Source organism: Lagopus muta, chromosome 6, assembly GCF_023343835.1.
Source record: "Lagopus muta isolate bLagMut1 chromosome 6, bLagMut1 primary, whole genome shotgun sequence".
NCBI lineage: Eukaryota > Metazoa > Chordata > Aves > Galliformes > Phasianidae > Lagopus > Lagopus muta.
The window spans coordinates 18,000,126-18,021,501 of NC_064438.1; the positions used below are offsets into that span (position 1 = coordinate 18,000,126).

Consider the following 21,376-nt stretch of genomic DNA (forward strand, 5'->3'; position numbering starts at 1 on the left):
CTCACTACAAAATCTACATGATTCTTCAACACCTCCAGAGCCACTGATTCTGCCACCTCCCTGGGCAGCCTGTTCCAGTGCCTCATCACTCTCTCAGAGAAATTTTTCCTAATATCCAATCTGAACCTCCCCTGGCGCAACTTCAAGCCATTACTTCTTGACCTACCACCAGTTACCTGGGAGAAGAGGCCAACTCCCACTTCACAGAACTCCATTCAATCCCCTCAATTACACTTGGAGCCGTAAACAACAAAGGAGCTATAATTATTAGTAATGTTTTACATTTCCATGGTACTTTCTAACTAAATGTAGTCAACAGTGAGTGTGGGCTAGTGAGGTCTGCAGAAAACCTAAAGATGTCATAGAGTACCAGCAGCGAGAGGTGGACAGAAGGGGGCTGCGTGTTGGCAGCTCAGGGGAGACCAACATCTTGGATTTTGGTTATTGATGGGGCTGAGAGAACGCAGCTCTGCTGCAATGCCCACAGAGTAGAGATTTCCAAGGACATGCACTGAAATCAGCTTTACACAGCATAGGCGAATGCTCTTTATTGACTATGCAGAACACAGACTGACACCTCCCCCCTCCCTCCACACCCCTTAGATTTTAAGAGAATTACCTGTTGTGTGCTCAGGGAAAGACCAAAAACCCTGCCTCCATACTTTCAGCCCTGGACATTTTACTGAAGGGCTGCCAGTATAGAATTATAGGACTTCATCCTCAGATTATATCTTCTTCCATGTGGGTGTCAGTGCTTCAACTTAGTACTATCCTAAGTACCTAATTGCAAGAGTTAGGCTAGGAAAGCGTTAACTCTATTGTGCTTATTCCTGTCGGTTCATATACAGAAAAATAAAAACAGGCAGGCAACCGTGGTCAATCAAAATCAGTCCCAGGGGGTATTTTTATTAGATTCTCACTGGAGCTCCAGCATTTCATCACCTAGAGGTTTCTAATCAGTGTTATAAAAACATAAAAAAAAATATTAAAGTCACTTGAAATTATTGAGTTTCATGGAAATTGTAGGAACTCTTTCCTATCTACACCATCAGATACATCGTTAGATGAATGATCATTTTATTCCATTTAAGTGTCTCTCTTTCTCCCATTGAAGGAAATTGAAGGAAATATGATTTCTTCCTCCATGGCAGAGCCTACTGCAATAAATGTTATTGTACAACTGGAAAATATGACAATCAAGGAAGTCAGCGAACTATTTGCAGCTGCAGTTTTTGATGTTTACTGATTGTCACTAATAGCTTATTAGAATTTGCTTGTTTTAACCGAAGTCCTAAAATCTGTAGTGTGGGGGAGGTAATAAAGAAAGCATTCCAGCAATTTCCACCTTTTCCAGAAGGATTTTTGCTGCCTTGTGATGATAGCCTTAGTGCTGTTAGCTCAGCATAAAAGAAGTAATAATTTGTCTGCATCAGCATACAATAATATAACCCACAAACTATAGCACCTATAATCTAAAAATCATGAAGAGCACTACAAATGCAAGAGAGGTAAGCCCTAACAGTCTTTTTTTCCCCTCTACATATTCTGTAGGTACCCAGTAAGACATCCATGGGCTCTGCATGGGGCTACTTCTGCAAAGAAGAGGCCCTCAAGCGTAAATCAAAACATGGGCTCCAAAGTTAACTTTGATTGGCCTTTTTTTTGTATGTTGGTAACATCACTTTCCTAAAATATTCCTTTGTACCTCAGTCTCTGGATTCCATTGGGAATCAATGCCAAATAGTGACTTACACATTTTTTTGAGGTCTACATTTAAGAACTTCATGAACAGCTAAAAAATGATAGGCTTGACCAAATCTATGCCTTTGCTTCACCTTCCCACAAAGAGCAAGCGCTTCTCAGATAATGGCAGAACACTCACAATTATCATCTTTGTTCTTTTTAGGTTTTGCCCATTTCTGAGTTCTTAACAGAAAAAAATCCCTTCAACTCATATACCCATCTAGGCTTTTGTTAAAAATACAGTTCTTCACATATATAAATAAATTTCTCTCCACTATAAAATAGGCTTCCCGTATGCTAAGCCACCAAGGGGAGAGTTAGATGAGAAAAGACAGATTCAAATATAGACTGTAAAGTACACAAAGATTCAAATACAGACTGTAGAGTACAAAACAGAAAACAAAAAAAGCCAGTACTTCTAGCTTGCTTACTTATCCTACAGAGCCACAGCATAACTTCAGAAGGAGTTCTTCTTAGGGCAACAACCAAACCTCTTTCATCACACCATGTTGTTTTATTTTTTGTAAAACGTCTGAGTTCATTCAGGAGGCTGCAGTTATAACAGCCCTGAGAGGAGTATCTGAGCCCACGCAAACGCTTAAAGAGCCCAGCTATACCTAACCTGTGTGTCTCTGTCACCACTGGGAGGGACTTCTCCCCACTCAGCCGCTATCTGTATCCATCAGCACCAGTTAGCAGACTTCAGGCAGGCAGCTCAAGTCTGAAGGGTAGAACAAAGGCAGGAAACAGCGTGTAGGAAAGGACAGCAGAGGGATGGATTGGGAACAGATGGCAAGAGTTATCAATTAGAAGTAGAAAGAAAAACAGAATATAGCAGTGAAAGTTACATAGCCATGTGCCAGACTTCCCTTCCATCACCTGGCATGTATCTTACATCGCTGTCCCTAAAGTTTACTGTTTGACAAGGGCCAGCCTCACTTTACTCTCACGGGGAAAGTGGCACATTCACAGAACTGTATTTAAAAACAACAGCCAAAACAAGTAGTTAGAAAAATTCTCAGACGTGCAGCAAAATCCACAGCTGTACACAAGAAGGTTTGTTTCTAGAGGCAAAACTTGTGCAATGGAATGAACTGGTCACTGCTGGATCTCCAGTTCTGCAGAAAATCCTTTATTCAATTCATGCTCTTGAAAGATTTTTAATAATTCAGTATGTGAGGTGCACATGTTTTTGGGTGCATTTCAAAGGATTTCCAGAGGCAGTAAGTATACAGTTGCCACACTTACATGAGTTTAATACCATGGGAACTGAAAATCAACCTCTCTTTCTTACAATACTCACATGATTAAAAAGGAAGGCTTCCATAAGATTCAGTGGGATTACAGCAGTTATGAAGGAGCAGCATTAAAGAGCTGCATGCTTCTGCAGAAGGCAAGAATGCTGACTGCAAGGCTTACTTTCAGATGCTTACACATCAAGAACCGTACATGTAAAAATTGCTAAGTATCACTTAAAACTTTGTATGTGTCAGAGCAAATGTCTGAAATCACCTTGCTGGGTTAGAAGATAATTGGTTCAGAAACTGTGATACAGAAGAACTTGAAAATCATGGTGTTTCACTTTTTTTTTTAAATTTTCTGATTACCAGGCTCAAGGCAACTATAGGTGCGCACATCAGAATTTACCTTAGAAGCAAAATAAAACCTCTGTCCCAAAGAATAGGAAGCTGCTCTGTTCTTGAAGTTGTGTGGGAAATCTGGGTTGGGATGCAGGCAGACACAGAACAACAAAGACTTATAATGTGGGAAAATGAAAACCTCTTATTTCATGGGCAAAGCTGCAAGCAGGGAGGAAACAATGACCAGTAATGAAGGAAAACATCTTGCAAGTAGTAGCTTGAAGAGAGAGAAAAGCAAAGGTAATGAGAGAATGCTACAATAGCTGAAACAGAATTTTAAAATATGATTGAAATCCACCAGCAATGTCAAAGAAAGCAGCATATTTGAATAACGTATGGCTCACTTTCATTCTTAACAGGTACTGTCCTTTAAAGAAAAGGCACTTATCTAAATACAAATCTGTAGTTTACAAAGTTCTGTTTCTTCAGGATATGATCCAGAGATGAAGCATGGAGAGATCAGCTCAGAGTTGCCAGTAGTTTCTAAGGGTTTTATACTCACAGCCTTCTATTTCTATCCCATGCTTGGGTTTGAAGGAACATCAAATCCTGTTCTAAATGCATTTCTGCATGCACATAAGAAATAGCAAATTTCCTTGGCTGTTTGGAAATACCTTTCCACTGTAATGTAACCATGGGAAAAAAAATATATATAAAAAGTAAGTTGTTCTTATAAATGCTTTCAAAAAAAAAAAAATCAACAAACAACAATGGATAATTCAGAGTTAAATCAGGAAACTACTTGTTTTAACTGTCTGGATTATTTTTAATGGCAGTTCTTTAAATATGGACTGTTCTGATTTCAAATTCTGTTTTCGGTACCAATTAGAATTGGTTCATTCTACTGCACCAAAATTGTTCACTCTTACACAGAAGTGGATTATCAGTTACCAGCTACTTAAATATGTCATCAAAACAAGAGATTAATGACCCTTATGGCATCTGGACAGAAAGACTTATGTTATTTAGCCATACATATTCCTACACTCCTTTAAACAAGCTGAGGAAAGGATGGTGCAATTTTCTCTGCTAATACATTGAGAAATCTAGTTCTGATGCAGCACCACTTAGACTCATTGAATTACACGAGAAACTAAGTTCATTCTTTGCATTATACACTGAGTTGGCAAATTATAATTTAACATCAGGGGCTGTGCATTTCCCAATTCATATAGTTCAAGCAGGAAAAAAAAAAAAAAATCAGTATCATTTAGACAGAGGAGAACTTCATAGCTGGTAGCTCCTAAAAAGAAAGATGCCTGATGCTTCTTTTCACAGCTGATGCAGATAGGCCTTGGATGCAGTACACAAATTTGTGGGCTGCTGTCTCATGTCGCAAAGAAGAAAAAAGACAAATGAAACTGCACAATACACTTAGAACAAATGAATGAACCAATACTGGATTGCATACTGCTTTTGTGTTCTGGTGTTGTACAGAAAACAGTCTAATTTTGCCTTTGTGTAACTTTCCTCCTACCAAAAGCTCTCAACAAATTCCTTAAATCATTATGTTGTTCCAGGATTTATTCAGTGATTTGATTTCACTGCTTTAATCTAAGTGTGAACCTCTTTAGTAAATAGTGGGACAAAGCATCTGTGCTTCCAAAAGTGTTGGTGGATCTTGTCAGTTTTATTTAGAATAACATCATTTCCATAACTGAAAATGTCTATTGCAACCAATGAGGAAAAAAATCCTCCATCTGAAAAAAATTGCAAAATATTTAACCGCCAAAGCGGTCAGACAGCATTCCACAGTCCTGTGTGTTACCCTAATACAATTTTTACAGACAAAGGTACTTGCTGGAGCAGGGTGGGCTGGATAAACCTATTTGTACTATTGTTTGCATCAGTCAGTTGGGCCTGATTCTCCAGGCTTCATAACTTTCGGCACTATTCCTCCAGATTATCAGACATGAAACACATCCACCCTGTTCTGAAAATATTTTACATTATTGTATATACAAATAATACATACAATCTAGATGATAACACAAGGTAAATAGGGATGGTATTGAAGACCAACTTGATAGCCCATCTCCAGTTCAAGTGTTTCTTAGACATATAGTCACTCCTAAGTTACTGTCGGGCAAGTGCCAAATTTATACTCTGCATCTTTATCCAGCCAAAATCTCCCTCTTTTAATTTGAAACCATTTTCCCTTATCCTGTCACAACAGACTCTTAAGAGCTGTCCCTTTCAAGAATCTGGAAGAACTACTCATTTTTGTTACCAACTCAGTTTCAAAGTAGACCTAGCACTACAAGCACTACAAGAGGAAGTTTTTTTTAGCTAGTGAGAGGATACACATTTTTGTTACCTGTGTACAGTCTCCCACTGCAACCTTTCTTTTGTCTTTGTCTTATCTATAGTTAGACAGTACTTATGGCATGCAACAACTCATCCCTCAAAATATATGTTCTAAATAGAAGAAAAGAAGCTCTAAAGTTATGCCATCAAGCAGGATCTTTGAAAGAAATAAAGCCCAATAATTTAAGCTGATAACTGTCTCACTATCCTTAGTCCCTTTTAGACATTTTGTCTTAAGAAGAAACTAAAACATAGCTGACTTATTCCTTAAAATAACAGCATTTAAAATTACATTAGTAGCCTACATTTCTCTGTTCCAAAAATAACTGTTAATGAATCATGCCAGTCTAAATAAGAAAGGATTAAAAAAAATAATAATAATGTATCTGCTATAGCAGGGGGTTGCCTTTGTACAACAAATATGTAGGTGTTTGTAGCGTTCGTAGCATTTTCAGTGGTTAATCCCATTGAGAACTGCAGGCTTGCTCACTGGAGCACTTTTGAGATTAACATTTAAGGTAATATTACCAATAATACTATGCCTACTTCTTGTTCAAGACAATATCACTTGTATTTTAAAATATTTGAAAATGTTGAGGTAAGGTTATTGGTTTTTGTGGGCTTTTTTTTCTTTGCTATTGTATCCTGTTTCTTCATTTGGACTGCAGGTTAAGTTTTACATTGGTGCACCAGTAGCTGAGCTTAGGAGATTTTCTGTAACAAGAATATGAAAAAGTACTCTTGTTTATACAGGTAAGACTAACTAAAAAAGCAAACATGATGCAAGCTTAAAGCCCATTACCAAAAAGTAATCTTCTGTGCATACTGTTTCAGAAATATTGCTACTCCTAACATTTCTGACAGCAGTAGTAGATGTAGCCTCATGATATTCATTAATTCAGTGGAAAAATGTGTGGCTGACATCCAAGATATTACTGTGAAAATAGAAGCATTCTGGACATTATTTGGCAGTCACACCCCCGGACATCATGAGTACTACAATAAAATATGAATTCCATGTTCAAGTTCCAAAATAACTCTGCTTTCTTCCGGACAAGGAGTGGTATAAATAAAGCTAGTAGGAAAAGGCACTGCACATCCCTAAAAAAGAACGGGATCTGAAAAAGGAGAGAAATTGTACAAATGAGCAAATTGTGTATGTTATCCTCTACTAAGCCATAGCAGCATTTCAGGTAGATTTTTGATGTTTCAGAATAATTTCAGACTGTGTGGTTAGCAAAGAAATAATTTCTGATGCTAGTATTACCTGTGTATATGTGAAGTTACTATATGTATCCACAAACACTTTCATTACATGAAGCATAATTTGCCAATAAACACCCACTATCCAGCCTGTCCTCCTCTATAGAAACATCATCTAAACCAAGTTAATGATGACTGTACTTGTATACTTCTCTCAGGTATGAAAATCATGAATAATAAGCACGTCTTTACAAGCAAAATAAAAACAAAAACAACAAAAAATGAATCAAAGTAAAAATAAAGAATAAGAACAGACATGGTAATATAGAACACGTATTACATTAGAAAGCTTCAGCTGAAAAAAATGAATTCAAATGAGTTACAGTATCTCTTTGTTTAATAATGTTTCTAATAGAAATCCGAAATGAAAGAAAGACCAGCACTCAGCTTGACCAGCGGACTCTGGATGCTATCCCACCAGAAACTTGTGGTGCATCAATTCTGCAAGCAGCCCCTAGATGATTTCTCTGCTTCCGATCAACCTACAGAGAACCACGGCCCATAGGAAGCCTCCATCACAACAGACAAGTCAAACACATCCAAAAAGTATTCACATCCCCATTCCATGTTTCCAGCTGTGGTCAGAAAAGGAATCCAGAAACCTAAGACCACTTCCTCAGCTGAACAATGATTATCAGTGGAAGGGTAGGAGAACAAACCAAGAATAAATGGTAATCCATGAATTTGGAGAAAATTTTATGGAATCACTGCAAAAGTAAAATTTCCATTAAGTCTTTCTACTGGTCTACAGTTTGCAAGAAGTTTAGAAGTGATACAACATAAGTTCCCCTTGGTATGACCGTCTTTCCTTTATGTTGGGAAGCTGCAAGCAACATCAAAAGAATTACTAGCAGCAAAGATAAAGGAAAAATAAATAGGACACAAGGATGCCTTTAAGGTCAGAAAAAAAAAGTATGAATGGCAATGGAAGGACTGGAAGGTAGGAAGAAAATACAGAGAAAAATCCAGTGATTCCCCACAAGTCTGACATATAATTTGAAAGAGATTTTCAGCGGAGAAAACGGAAACGGATTAGCTTTAAGATACTTAAGAATAACAATTCAACAACTCTTGAAAGGGTATTCTGTATATATACAGAATATAACACATTACCAACTAAGTAACATAGATTTGGAGACTGTACATTACATGGAAGTGTATAAAGCAACTCTAAGCAACTCCTTGCCTGAAATAACACTTTCTGAATACCAGACCACAAATATCAAACCAGATAGCAAGGAATAGAAATATAGTGAATAATCAGGACCTGGGAATGACTAATTAGTGATTTCAATTTATGTAGGAAACGTTACAATAGGTAAAAGTTCCAAGCAAGGTCTTAAACCATTCACAGTCGCTGGGTTTTGATACTGGCTTAACTTAGAAAAATTTTTTGTTTTACTCCACAGCTTGTTAGTTAATGAATAAACAGAAAATAAAACTGCTGAAACAACTGCTTAAATTCTAGTTCCAATAAGAGTGGTGTACGAACTATGGTGGAAATAAAATGTCAATCAAGAAATAAAAAAGTGTTTGATTGATATGAAATTGAGGGCCACTCCAGAGCTACAGAAACAGTAAAATAACTAGAAGAATAGAACAGTAGAAAAGCACAAAATGTATTCAGCAGTAACAGAAAAAAAGGTGTAGACAACTTTACTTCTTCTCTCCCTCTCCCATTCCAATGAACAGTCGGAGTCTGTAGATTTCTTTGAGCACATAACTGGAAGGAGCAAGCAGGATGTGGCCCTGGCACCTTCCAGCCAGAAAAGCTGCAAGATAACTCTCCACAGCTATGCTCACAAGCCACATTTTGATCAGAAAGCTTTAAGGAGCAGAGCAGTTTATCCCTACCTCTAGTGTTGTCATATATTCTAGTAAAATACGTAGCGAAAAACATTTTGTTTCTTTGATCCATCAAACAAGTGGAACAGTCTGCAGACTAAAAGTGAAAACCTTCACAACCACAGACAGAAATCTCTGTGAAGTTTACTCTCCAGAGCCAAACTGCAGCAGAACAACTCAATGCGTCTTCTATTCATTATTCAAATGTCGTCAATGTTTCAGTGAGTGAGGTTCAAAATATTAACTAGTAATTTATTTTTAACTAACACTGCATTGTATAAAACAATAGACAGACTTTTACATAGTTATTTTTTCAGATTACATGATCAAGAACACACAGCAGTTGCAGTTTGTTCAGATTTTTTAGAACACAGTAAATGAGAAACCCTGGTCATTAATTGACAAATTATCTGAAAATTATCTGTTGCTGGGGTAAATAAGATCATAAATAAAACAAATTATTTTTTCTCATCTGTGTAAGTGAGAATCTTATTTTAAAGGGTCTTACTATTTAAGCCTTACCAAAAACTTTAACTGTTATCTGTGCTTCTTGTAAGTCTGAACTGTCAGCAGCCCTATTGTTGCTATGAATCCTCTTGCCATGAAAAACTTTGTCTGTGAAGGCAATTGAACTTTGTCTATTCTGCCACTCTACAGGAAAAAAAGGGGGAAAATTGAGCTATCTCCTGACTGATGTTCTGTAGCTGGTGGTAATTTTTTGATTTTACATTATTACTTCACACCTACCAATAGTCTTCATTTTCAGAACCTTCCTACTATCAGTGATGCTTAGAATCAGTGACAAAAGAAGAAAGACTACCAATAAGCAACAGTTCTTCACTATAAGGAACACTGTAAAGAAAAAGTATGCATAAAATAGGAGAGAGAAAAGAGGGTGAAAAAAAAAAAAAAAAAGGATAAAGAGATTGGATTAGCAGTAATGAATTGATCCCATAATCACTTAACAACAAAAAAAATAACATCAGAATGAGCACTTTAGAAAACTGGCAGGCAGAAAACCACATCACAGCTCCAGCAATGAATGAACTTCAGTAAGGAGACTGTGAAAGATGGCTGAAGTTATTAAACAGGAACATAAGGATAAATATGAGAGAAAATTCAGGGAACAGTTTCAAACCCTATGAAAAAAATATGAAAAAGGAGAAAGGATTAATGAAGAAAGCAGAAATTTAGTACTTTTTTTTTTTTTTTTGGCAGTAATCACAGACAGGTATTTCTGAGTAAATTGGAGTACAAATGCAATGAGTTTGTGGCTTCTCACAATTGCAAAGTACTTTGACTTCAGTAACTTCTCAAAAAAACAGCGATTTAAAAAAATTAAATAGCAAACTAAGACACATCTAGTTTGCTACTAGGAGGGCAGCTCCAAAAGTAACACCTCCTGTGTTATTCTGTTGGCCCACATCAGAGAAAGATGTTGGTGATATGGCAGTATAGGATGAACACTCCCATCAATGCTGCTCTACATTTTGTCACTGTGTGACAGATAACAGCAGAGGGACAGTCTGACAAAATGGTGTCTAATATGAAGGTGAGAATGAAGTAAAGGTGAAGTAAAGGTCACTGAATTCCTCCGTAAGGAAAAATGGCACCTACTGACATTCACTGAATGTTTATGGAGAACAACCAATGGATGGGAGCACAGTAATACAGCAGGTGGTGTATTTCAGCAGTGGTAACAGCAACATGAAAGACAAGCTTCCTTCTGGATGGCCACTCACAGCTGTCATACCACAAAATGAGGAACATCTCAATGAATCCATCTGCAGGAATTGGTGGATTATGAGCAGGAAACTGTATCCAGGGATGAAGACAATGATGGCACAGCTGGAACATTGCAAAGTTTGCACCAGGGTCCTTCGAATGCAACCACACGGGAATAGAAAGAACACCATATGCAAGTTTGTCAGGGCCTACTGAGCCAATATGAGGCTGAAGGTGACAGTTTGCATCGTTACTGGTGATGAGAGGTGTGACCACTATGAACCAGAATCAAAACAGCAGTCCATGAAGAGGTGATGCGTGAATTCTCCACCAAAGAATAAGTTCAAGAGACAGCATTCAGTGAGTAAAATGAGGTGCAGTCTCTTTTGTGGAGATGTTTTTGGAGGAAAGGGGCAATCCTCCTGGATTTCGTGGAACCCTGACAGATTATGAACTCTGACTGCTACATCACAACACCATATAAGCTAAAGGCTTGAATTCTCAGAGCAACACAACCTTGCTCTTGAAAGGCACTAACACCAAGCCCCATACCAGTCTGAAAACCACAAATAACATTTCCTTTCTTAGCTGGACTGTCCTACCACATGCACCATATAGTCCAGGTCTGGAATCTTCTGACTTTTATCTATTTGATCTGATGAAGAATAGACTCCATGAGTAGCATTTTTCTAGCAACATCACCATCACAGCAGCTCTAAAACAGTGCGTCCCATCCACTAGTGCACACTTCCGTGAACATGCCCTGCAGGCTCTTGTCCACTGGTGAAAACACAAAGATGATGCTGGTGACTATGCTGAAAAAAATAATGCTTTGTAGCTGAAAAATTGCTCTATTAAATTATGTTATTGTGCTCTTTGTATCTGTTGTATTTTCCATGGAAATAAATTAGAGGCTAGAAAGACACAGAATTTAGGAGAATACAAGAATGCTAATCATGTGGCAAGACCACAATCTTAGTTTTTCTATTCCATAAGCAGGATGATTGAAAGCATCAGTTTTTGCATGCATGCATTCATTTAGGCCATGCACAACTACTGGGATTTCAAACATGATCTGGAGAACTAAGACCCTGAGATCCTCAAGGTTGCAAGGAGAATAAAGGTCTGAGAGGAGTAGAAAACAGTTTTTGTTTCCATTCAAACTTTTATTAAGCATTAGTAAGGATCTTACTAATTACTAAACTACAGACATTAAAAATTGATGTTCATAATAAGCTAGAAAGGACATTAAAACAATTTTTGAAGATTTTTTTGAGGATTTTTGAAGAGTCAGGAGCAAGGCAAGCATTACATTGGGTTTAAGCCATCCTTTATTCACAGTACTCTACTTGAGAAGTCTTTATTCATTTTCAGGGTATGCCAGCTTGCCTGTGCACTAGATAGTGGAAAGTGATCACAGATGCTGGATGCTAATGGATGGTGGATTTACCACAACGCACATTTTCTATGTCCATTTCACTGAATTCTAAAATATATGCCTCAGTGGGAGACAGGCATACAAGGAGCTAAAAAAAATAAACAACCATAAAATATTCCTTTCTACATCATCAGGCATCCAGTATCTATAAAGATTCAGCATTTTTCAGACCCTATTCATGTAGTTTTCAACCGTAGTCAATAAAATTATTACGTTTACCAACATCCTGTAGGTACACTTGGAATGGTTGCATGGTGCACCCATAGGGGAAGGATCAGGGCTGTTCAAAGTTGCTGTCTCGTAGAAAATCTCAAGGGGGAAGATTGAGAAAGGGGAAGAGCAAGAGAAAAACAGTCCTGCAGCTCTTCCGTGTGCAGGCTGGAGGGAGATAGTTCATTAGAAGGTTTACAATGGGTCACAATGCATTTCACACAGCCAAATTCCTAGACACCACAGTGGCTCATGAGTCAATAACTGTATTTGGCTGGCTACTAGGTGATGCTAGGGGCACTTTCAGAATTGGATACAGTTATATTTCAAACATCAGTATTTAAACGATTTTCCCATTTCAAAGTGAGATGATGAAAAAAGGTGATTAAATTTATAACATAACTTTGACTTATTGCTTAGATTTATAATTATATTGCTACACATAAAATCATTACTTGTACTGATGATAACTTAGAGAAATCAGTCAGCATTCAAAAGGACTGCAATTTTCCTCACAGGTGTTTAAAAGCTTTCTTGACTTAACAAATATGTTTCATTCACAGTATTCTGGGATGATTGAAAAAAAATTAATTGTACCCTACAGAAAGATACTGGTTTTTTTTGTTTGTTTGTTTGTTTTTGGGGGGGGGGGGGGGGGGGGGAGGGGGGAAGTATTTAGATCTACACTAAGAAAACTTCTTTCAAAAACATATCCCAGAAAATTCAACACTTTTATGCAGTGTGGCTTGCCTATTCTAATTCTGTCCAGAAGTATGCATCTATGGAAAGCTTTCATTAGATAAGTTTCTGTTCTATCGCAACCACTCTGTTTTCTCAGGGAAATAAAATATTTTTATATCCTTAGGCAATATCTTTCTCTGGATAATTTCCCAAACGAAACTTAATGCTAACATTTCAGTTTACACTGGGCTTCACAAGTATTTATAGTTAAATATGTGGAAATCAAACCACTAGCACTTCGATTTGCACGTACACAGAGCAATCTGTTAATAAAATATTGTTTACTTAAAATGACAGATTCAAGTTTGATAACACAAATGCATATGACAACAATTCCTTAAAAGAGAAGAATGAAAGAGCAAGACAGGTAATGTTTAACTATCTGAACTTGTAATGATAATTTAGTCCTGAACTTGCAAAATAATTAGAAAGCAAAAAAGGATAGTCAGTTTGCATCTTCATACACTCAAACATCACGATAAGAGGGTTGGGAAGTACAGTCCCTTAAAATCATGAAAAGATCATACCTGGAATATTTTATTCATTTTTGAACATTTCATTCCCAGAAAATTGCCTCAAAGGGGACTTCATTTTACTTAAAAAAACTACTACTATAAAACAAAAAGAGATAGACTCCTAAAGTTTGTTGACACTAAAGATTCCCGTATCTCGGTCTACAAGGTCAAATGCAGCATTCATTAAATGGTTAACATAAACACCAGGGACTACAGGCAGCTTGAGAAGCTCTGCCTGTTGCTGTCACAGCTGACAACTGCATAGTAATCCAGAAACTTCGGGGCTGCTGGTCAGAGCTACTAGTTCGCAAATGAGAGTTTGCAGTACTTAACCAGAAGTCTCTGTGGAGCTGCCTTTTTCTTAAAAGGGTTTCTTAATTATTAAATCACACTGAAGTGACTATACCTATTTTAAATAATTTACTCGTGCTATTTTACTGTGCAAGTCAGTGCTGAAGCTCCCTACAGATATTACACAAAAGCAAATGCAATGAGAAAGAAGTACGCAAAGTAAAAAAGCACACCAGCAAAACAGTGGCAAAAAAAGCATACAGGCAGACCCTGAATAGTATAACTTACTGTTAACATGTGAGTACTTGGGTGCTGACCTGAACTCTGCCACTATTCAGGCATAAAAGGACAATCAAGAAAGAAGGATTCTGATATTTGTTTTCTTTCCCTTTAATTTGGTAATCCCAATCATGTCTTTTCATTGCATCAATATATTACTGATTCAAATTTTGACAATGATGGGCATTAGAATTGTGAAGAAAAAAATCTCCCAGGAGAGTCTGGAAATACTGAAAACACCCCCACAAAGTGCTTCAGGAGGAGAGCAAGCTGGAAAAATAACATTCATCTAGCTGCTGTGCTATACCAGATTTTCAGCACATCCGATTTCTCCAGTTAAATTTTGAAAAATTACACATCTAGAAGTTATAAAGGGTAAAGCCTTGAGCCTTCATACCTGTTCATTAGAACTGCTGATTTCAGCGAAGATGATATCTTCCAACTTAACTTAATCTAGCATTTAAAACCAAACATAGTAAAAAAAAAAAAAAAAAAACTAGTAGGAATTCATTTGGTCTCAAGTGAAATTTCATTTTTTGTTATTAAGCTTTAATGGAAGGAAAAGACATGATCAGAACAGTGTTTATTTCAATGATGATGCAATGTGATGGGTGCACTGCATAATGTCAGATGATATCAAAAGATGTGTCCTGGTGTAACCCTCCTTCTACATGGTGAGAAGCCTCTGAAAATACAGAAGGCAGCAAACAGCTTTGAAGCTGTTACTGGAAAGTTGTCATTTGCTTTCAATAACTGAATATGATTTGTGATTATCTAGTGTTCCAAATTGCTCAAATGATTAGTTATGAAACCATGCCTTCCTTAGCATCTGAAAGGCTCATCTTTCTTATTTAATGTACTAAGAATTTTGTCCTGAGAGATACATTGAAAAGAACTGTACAAAATCGACTTTAGGCAAGTTTTGAGTTCCTTGGTTTTGGGGCTGCATTATAGCAGCACTTGTTGACCCAGATTTCCCTCATAGGCTTTTCCTACCATCACACAGGGATGCCTGGACGATGGGCACAAGTCAGGCACACTTTTGCTCTAACTATGCCCCCTGGACCAGAACATGCTGATGAAAGTGGCGCTGCTCTGGGAGGTTGCAGGGCTTAGGGAATGGCTCAACAACTGACTCTGAACAAATCCAAAAATACTGAGGAGGCATGAATTAGAGGAAGCAGGACTGGCAGTTTTGCTCATCAGTTTTGCAACCCAGTGGGGCATTTTTCAGAACTATCCCTCCTAAAAAAATACTTTGTGTAATTTTCTCTTCAGTTGCATACTTGTTGGTTTCAGAATTACATCAACTCTCAGTGCCCCTTCTATAGATGTAAGACAGTCACCCTATACTGTGTATTTACAGATATTTTATCAGGTAAAGACAGAGCAGAATTAAGAACCTAAAAGGTATGAATTTTTTTTGTTAAGCAATTGTCATGGCAGATTCTGACAAGAAAAAAATGTCATAAAACTAAGCAGTTTGAGATAATTTCCAACTTCTACTAAAAACAGTACATGGTACATCTATACACTTCATTACAAAGGCTGTAACCATGGAAGAAAATGTAGCACAATTTGCTTCTGACAACCTGTAATCCAAGTTATACCACAGTTTAAATAAAAATTTAAAAAAAAAAAAATATGGAAAAAACCCTCTGAAGTCCCTTCATCATAGCTTGAAATCAAGAATAGCAACCCAGTGTAACCACATTGAAAATTTCCTATATTTTAGCTAAGGCTCAGGAGAAGAGTTTTAGAACATTAATGTTACAGCACAGCGCATCATCACTTCAATGAGACTAACTTGATATACGTTTTGAAAGGATTTCGACAGAATAAGGGAAAATAGTTTCAAGTTAAAGGAAGGGAGATTTAGACTGGGTAAGACTGGGTATAAGGAAGATGTTCCATATAAGGAAGATGGAGAGGTACTAGAACACATTGCCCAGAGATGTCTTCTTGAAGACATTCAAGATCAGGCTCCACGAGACTCTAAGTAACTTCATCCAGCTCTAGATGTCCCTGTTCTTTGCAGTGGAGCTGGACTAGATGGCCTTTAATTACCCCTTCCAGCTCAACCCATTCTACAGAGGATCATCAAATATTTTCATAAAACCTTTGGCTTTCCTGATACTGAACTCTCACCCAAAATAATTGAAGTATCTAAGCATCTCTAATTTAGGCTAAATTGTTCAGTAAAACTCCAAGCTGTCAACTGCATCAGTATTACCAACGAGGGGCAGTTTTCATAAATGTCAACCTAGATACCAGCTACTTCTTGTAGCAATGTGAAACTAATTCACTGAGTATCTTTTTTCTCCTTTGAGAAAAAAAATAAAAGATCATAATTAAATATATTCTTATTGAATGCCTCTCACCAAGACTTTGATGGACAAATCTTCTTCATAATACAGAAGACAAATTTTACTACAGTAAAAAAGGCTACATACATGATTTATTTTGGAAACCATGACTGTGGCTTTTTTTGTTGCTGCAACACCTTTAAATTCTGAATACATTCCTTTGACCCAGCATCAACTATTAGTCACGTCCATTATCAAAATAGAGATCCACAGATAGAGATCAAAGAGAAATGACACAAGAGTACAGTCAAAATTCACCTAAGATGATAATCAGCTTATACTTTTGATTATTAATAGACAGGACACTGAGAAACCTAAGATACTTCGTTTGCTAAAATATTTGAAGCATTTTATTTCAAAACGTTGAGAACTTTCTCACACTAAAATGGCTTCTGTTACTCACTCCACTTTGAAAAAAAGGATATGCACATACTCAGCTGCATGTGTCCACAGACAAATACGCTGTAGACAAACTAGAAGGAAATTATGTAAGCTTTGGTCGGCCAAATTGCTATTGATTAAAATGTTACATTAATAAACTCGGTAATCTTGAGTTCATATCTGGTAGAAGCATTCCTCTACTTCACAGAATTTTTGGAACTGCAGTAATCATCCAGGTACCTCACAGACTTCCGTGTCACACCAATACTGTTGGCTGAGATTCCAGAATTAGGATATTAGAACCTTTATGCCCAATTTTCAGTGGCTTTGAATTAAGCAGCTATTCCTTTAATACATTGAAAATGGTCCAGCCAACACTGTCAGATGAAATTTGGAGTCCTCCTATTAACAACTGAATTGCGAATCACATTAAAACATCAGTACATTAAAACAAAATAAAATACCATTATAGATAGAATTAAAAACATTTTCTTAAAAGAAACCTATAAGAAAAACAAACAAAATGACAATACAAACCTATCTATATTTATGAAAATATTTACACGTAATTAGTATCCTATTGCCAATCAAAAATATCAAAATCAAACAATATTCTTTAAGGCTTTCATGCAAAAATAAAACAACGCAAAACACATCAAACATTTCATTCACTCTGTAGCGAATAGGAGACAAACTGAGAATTATGCAAGGAGCCCTTCCCTATTTCTTGTACAATTCAATCTGCAGTTCTGAAATTTGAAACAATCTTCTGTGTTTAAAACAATCTTCTGTCCAGTAGAATCTCTTCCAAGAGACATATTATTGTGACTTATTAGTTTATTAATTGATAATTTGGTGAATACCATATAGTATTTACATGTTAAGCAGAAATTTGCAAACTAAGTGCTGCCCTTTTTCTGCTGCATGTTTACTGGCTTTTCTAAGAATAAAGGTAGAGTGAATTACATAGAGTATACTCCTACATACAGATTTCAGGCCAAAAGGCCATTTCAACAAGTCTGTGAGATCAGGCAGAATTTGCATTTTTTTTTTTTTTTTTTAAATATAAATGTTCAGTATCACTTACAAATACTCTCTCAATTCCACCCATCTACTGGCAACATAAACAGGCTCAAGATAACAGGATACTGATTTGTGAAGCATTTCCCTGTGATCAGCTAAGCTTCTAAAATACATTTGTGTTTTGTTAACTTTCCTTCACTTTCAGTAAAAGCAAAATAAATAAATAAATAAATAAAAATTAACCAAATGCTTCTACCATTATCCCCAAACAGAAGAATTACTGTGGTTTAACCCTTACCTGATAGCAACAGATTCCGGGGACTTCTACTTGGATATGAGAAGCAGGATCCTTTCAGAAGGGGAAGGAATGAAGGCAACATCAAAAAGTTAGGCATCAGAATTAGATTTTAGGGGGAAAAAATTAGAAAGTAAAAGATTATGTAAGTGAAGTTCTTATGACATGATTTGAAAAAAAAAAAAAAAAAAAAAATCAAAAGATGGACAAAATAAACAGTTAGAGGAGGTGCGGATCTGAGTTCGCATTTCTTCCGCTCCTCTGTCCTTGTCACTTTCCACATGAAATGAGGTGATAAAAGTGACGTAATGATAAATGAGGTAATGGAAGGTAATGAAGAGTGTTGAAAGTAATTAAGGACAGCAGAAGGATGGCGATACAAGGTTTAGAAGACTAGAACAATGAGAAAACCTGCTTCACCTGCAATGTACTGAGTTCCACATGTAAAAGGCAGGAACTACTTTTCACAGCTGTGGACAAGGCTCTACTACTGCACCATCACGTCAGACCCCATGGTCTCAGAATCATAGCTCTCCCATCACAAAGAGATCATATATGGCTTTTATAGAGTGATTTGTAATTATTCCAAACTTCAATCTCCTCTTTTCACACTTTTCCCTCTTTTGACTCTATTCTTTGATTACATCTTGAGAACTCATATGATTTAAAAAAGTAACATGCATTTTTGCCAAACCTTTCACTACCAATTTCAGCATTTCTACATCAAATCCTAAACAAGTTTACAAAATACTCTTAGGACTGTTTCCAAATACTTTCAGATTCTATTGTCATCACTACTAAAACAGAACTGTTCTTCAAACATTTGCACAATTCTGTCATGTTTACTGTATCACTTCTATGATTAAGCAAGTTTTCAGCCTTTCCAATAAGGCTAAGTTTAGCTCAAAATTTTACACTTTAGAATGTGTTTATCATGTCTGGATGCCTAAATTCAAATAATATTTGGAAGTTTTGAAGAGTTGTATTTTATAGGCCTGTTTGTTTCAGTAGCATGATCTCACGTTTTAAGGGTTTTTTTTTTTTTTTTTTTTTCAATCCCACTCACTATGAAGGAATCACATCAAACATCGTTTTCCAAGATAACTGATACATCACACCTCCTTGGAAGCCTTCAAATTACATACTTGTCTACTCTGATTAAACATTTGGTTTAGAATGGCTTAGAATGGTTTAGTGTAAGTTGCAGAGTTTTGACATTTTAGAGAACAAATTATGATCACAAATAAACATCTGTAAATTTAAGCCTAACCACAAGCAAACAAGAACAGTAGCAGTGCTTTAATTTTCTGACATTCTAAAAGTTAGAACTGCTAGACACTAACCAAGTTCCAATCTTTTCTGCCTATGACAGGGCTGACACAAGTGTACATTATAAACATCCAACCAGTAAGGGAAAATGTGTAGACATTTGCCTACAAGTGCACCACGGGTGACAGTAAGTGTTGCATCAATTACTATAGAATTTGTTGTCTTCACATACACCTATGTCAAATATTCCACATTTATGCAAAAAAAAAAAAAAACCAAAAAAACAAAAAACATACTTGTATCTGTGCCTCAGGGTTGCTGGTGGGATAGATACCCCAGTAATCCTTTGAGGGAACATACTGACGAATAAGGAAGTGCAAGAAAGGAGCAGATGAAATTTGTCCAAGCCAGTAAAACAAATTAACCTTAACGGCAGAGAAACAAAGACATTCTCGTTCCTGTCAGCTTTCAGAAAGCTTAAGCAGCAGGTACAACAATGTAGGACTGAAATTTTGAAGGGGAGTCCTGAGGAAAACAAATTCATAATGGAAAACTGGCAACTGAGTTTTTCACTGTAATAACAGGCATTCAAATGAGAAAGAAGAGAAAAAGCAAACATCGGCAATATTTTGGCATTTGTAGGAGTTGTCAAAAAAAAAGTTTGTCTAGGTTCTCTACAGCTTTAACCTGAGGAAAAAACAAGTCACACATTAATGCTGCAAAGGAGCTGACACTTTTCATCTGCAGCCCACTCAGCCAGGGAACTTCCACTTATATACCCTTATGCATTATTCACCAGGAAAATTGAAATAATCCACCAGTGGTTAAGCAGTTCAGAATCAAATGTAAATCAAGGGAAAGCAGTTAAGAATGTGGATCATTCACAGCCTTCTCTGAACTCCCAACTCCTACACAACGGAAGCCTGGAGCTTGCAGGAGCCGCCCAGATCCTTGCAGCCCCACTCCTGGCTGTGGGTGCTTGGTGTAGCTTAAGCTGCCAATCAGCCACTTCTGGAATGACAGCAAAAGCACAGACCCATGACCATTTCTCCTTTACGGTCAAGCAGATTCTCCCTTCATGTCCATGGAGGCAGATCCTTTGGCACTTAGCAGAGAAAAATTGACTTCTATACTAAAAGCCTTTGTTTGCTTTAGCACTGACTATAATTCATAGTTTATTTTCCTTCTTTATCTGACTGGCAATGCAGTAGTCAAGCACAAAAACAAATTTAATATTTTACCTTCACTGAAAAAGTGTTTTATAGAAGTTGTTGCTGACACCATCTTTATCTTCAATAGGAAGCTTTGATGGAATTCATCTTAAATTATGATCCATAACAATTATTTCATTATTTTAGGAGATTTCATTATGTTTAGGAGAACACACAATAAAACACCGAGATCAGAAATCAAACTCATTTTTAAATCACAGTGAGAAATGAAAGGTCTGCTAAGAAGCCCTAATTACTTATTTAATGTGAACAGTAGAGGCATGTATGATTTCTGTAACTTTATATAAATCACTCTGGACAAATTCTCAGTGAAATTTGCATAAACATTATATTGCAAAGTACTTCCAAGAATCTGAATTTATTATCATTGATGCATATTCAGGATGTTGTGAACCCCATGCATTAATGTTCTTTATCAGAATCTAATAGTTTTAATGCCTCTGGTTTAAAGGACAATCATTATACTGCTTGTATTTTTTCCAGTTCTTCCCCAGAGATACACAGCAAAAAAAATTTCAGTTAAATGGAAATTGATGTTTATTTTTCAGCCAAGAAAGCTTCATGTTAAAAAAAATTCTATCTTTAATCACCTACATATTCATATCAACAGTCAGTTGAACTCAAAAATTCTGTTTGCAACCTGAGCTTTGATCTCATGAAATTTCAGAGAGCCAGATTACGGACAAAAGCATTCTTGTCCTAAGTGTAAAATTTGGAAGTGTCAAACAATAAATAAAAATCAAATATGCCTTACTCTGATGGCAAAAAAAAATTCACCTTCACAATCCTTTCAGTTATATGTTTGACTGACAG

At 36.6% G+C, this 21,376-nt stretch overlaps 1 protein-coding gene across 1 annotated transcript in view; it reads right to left on the reverse strand.

The window, feature by feature from the left end:
- SHANK2 (SH3 and multiple ankyrin repeat domains 2) overlaps positions 1-21,376 on the reverse strand; it is a 372,036-nt gene that overhangs the window by 218,585 nt on the left and 132,075 nt on the right. Inside the window, exon 17 of the mRNA XM_048949837.1 lies at positions 18,066-18,116. Within this exon, the coding sequence (XP_048805794.1) occupies positions 18,066-18,116 (51 nt within the window). The remainder of the gene's footprint in view (positions 1-18,065; positions 18,117-21,376) is intronic.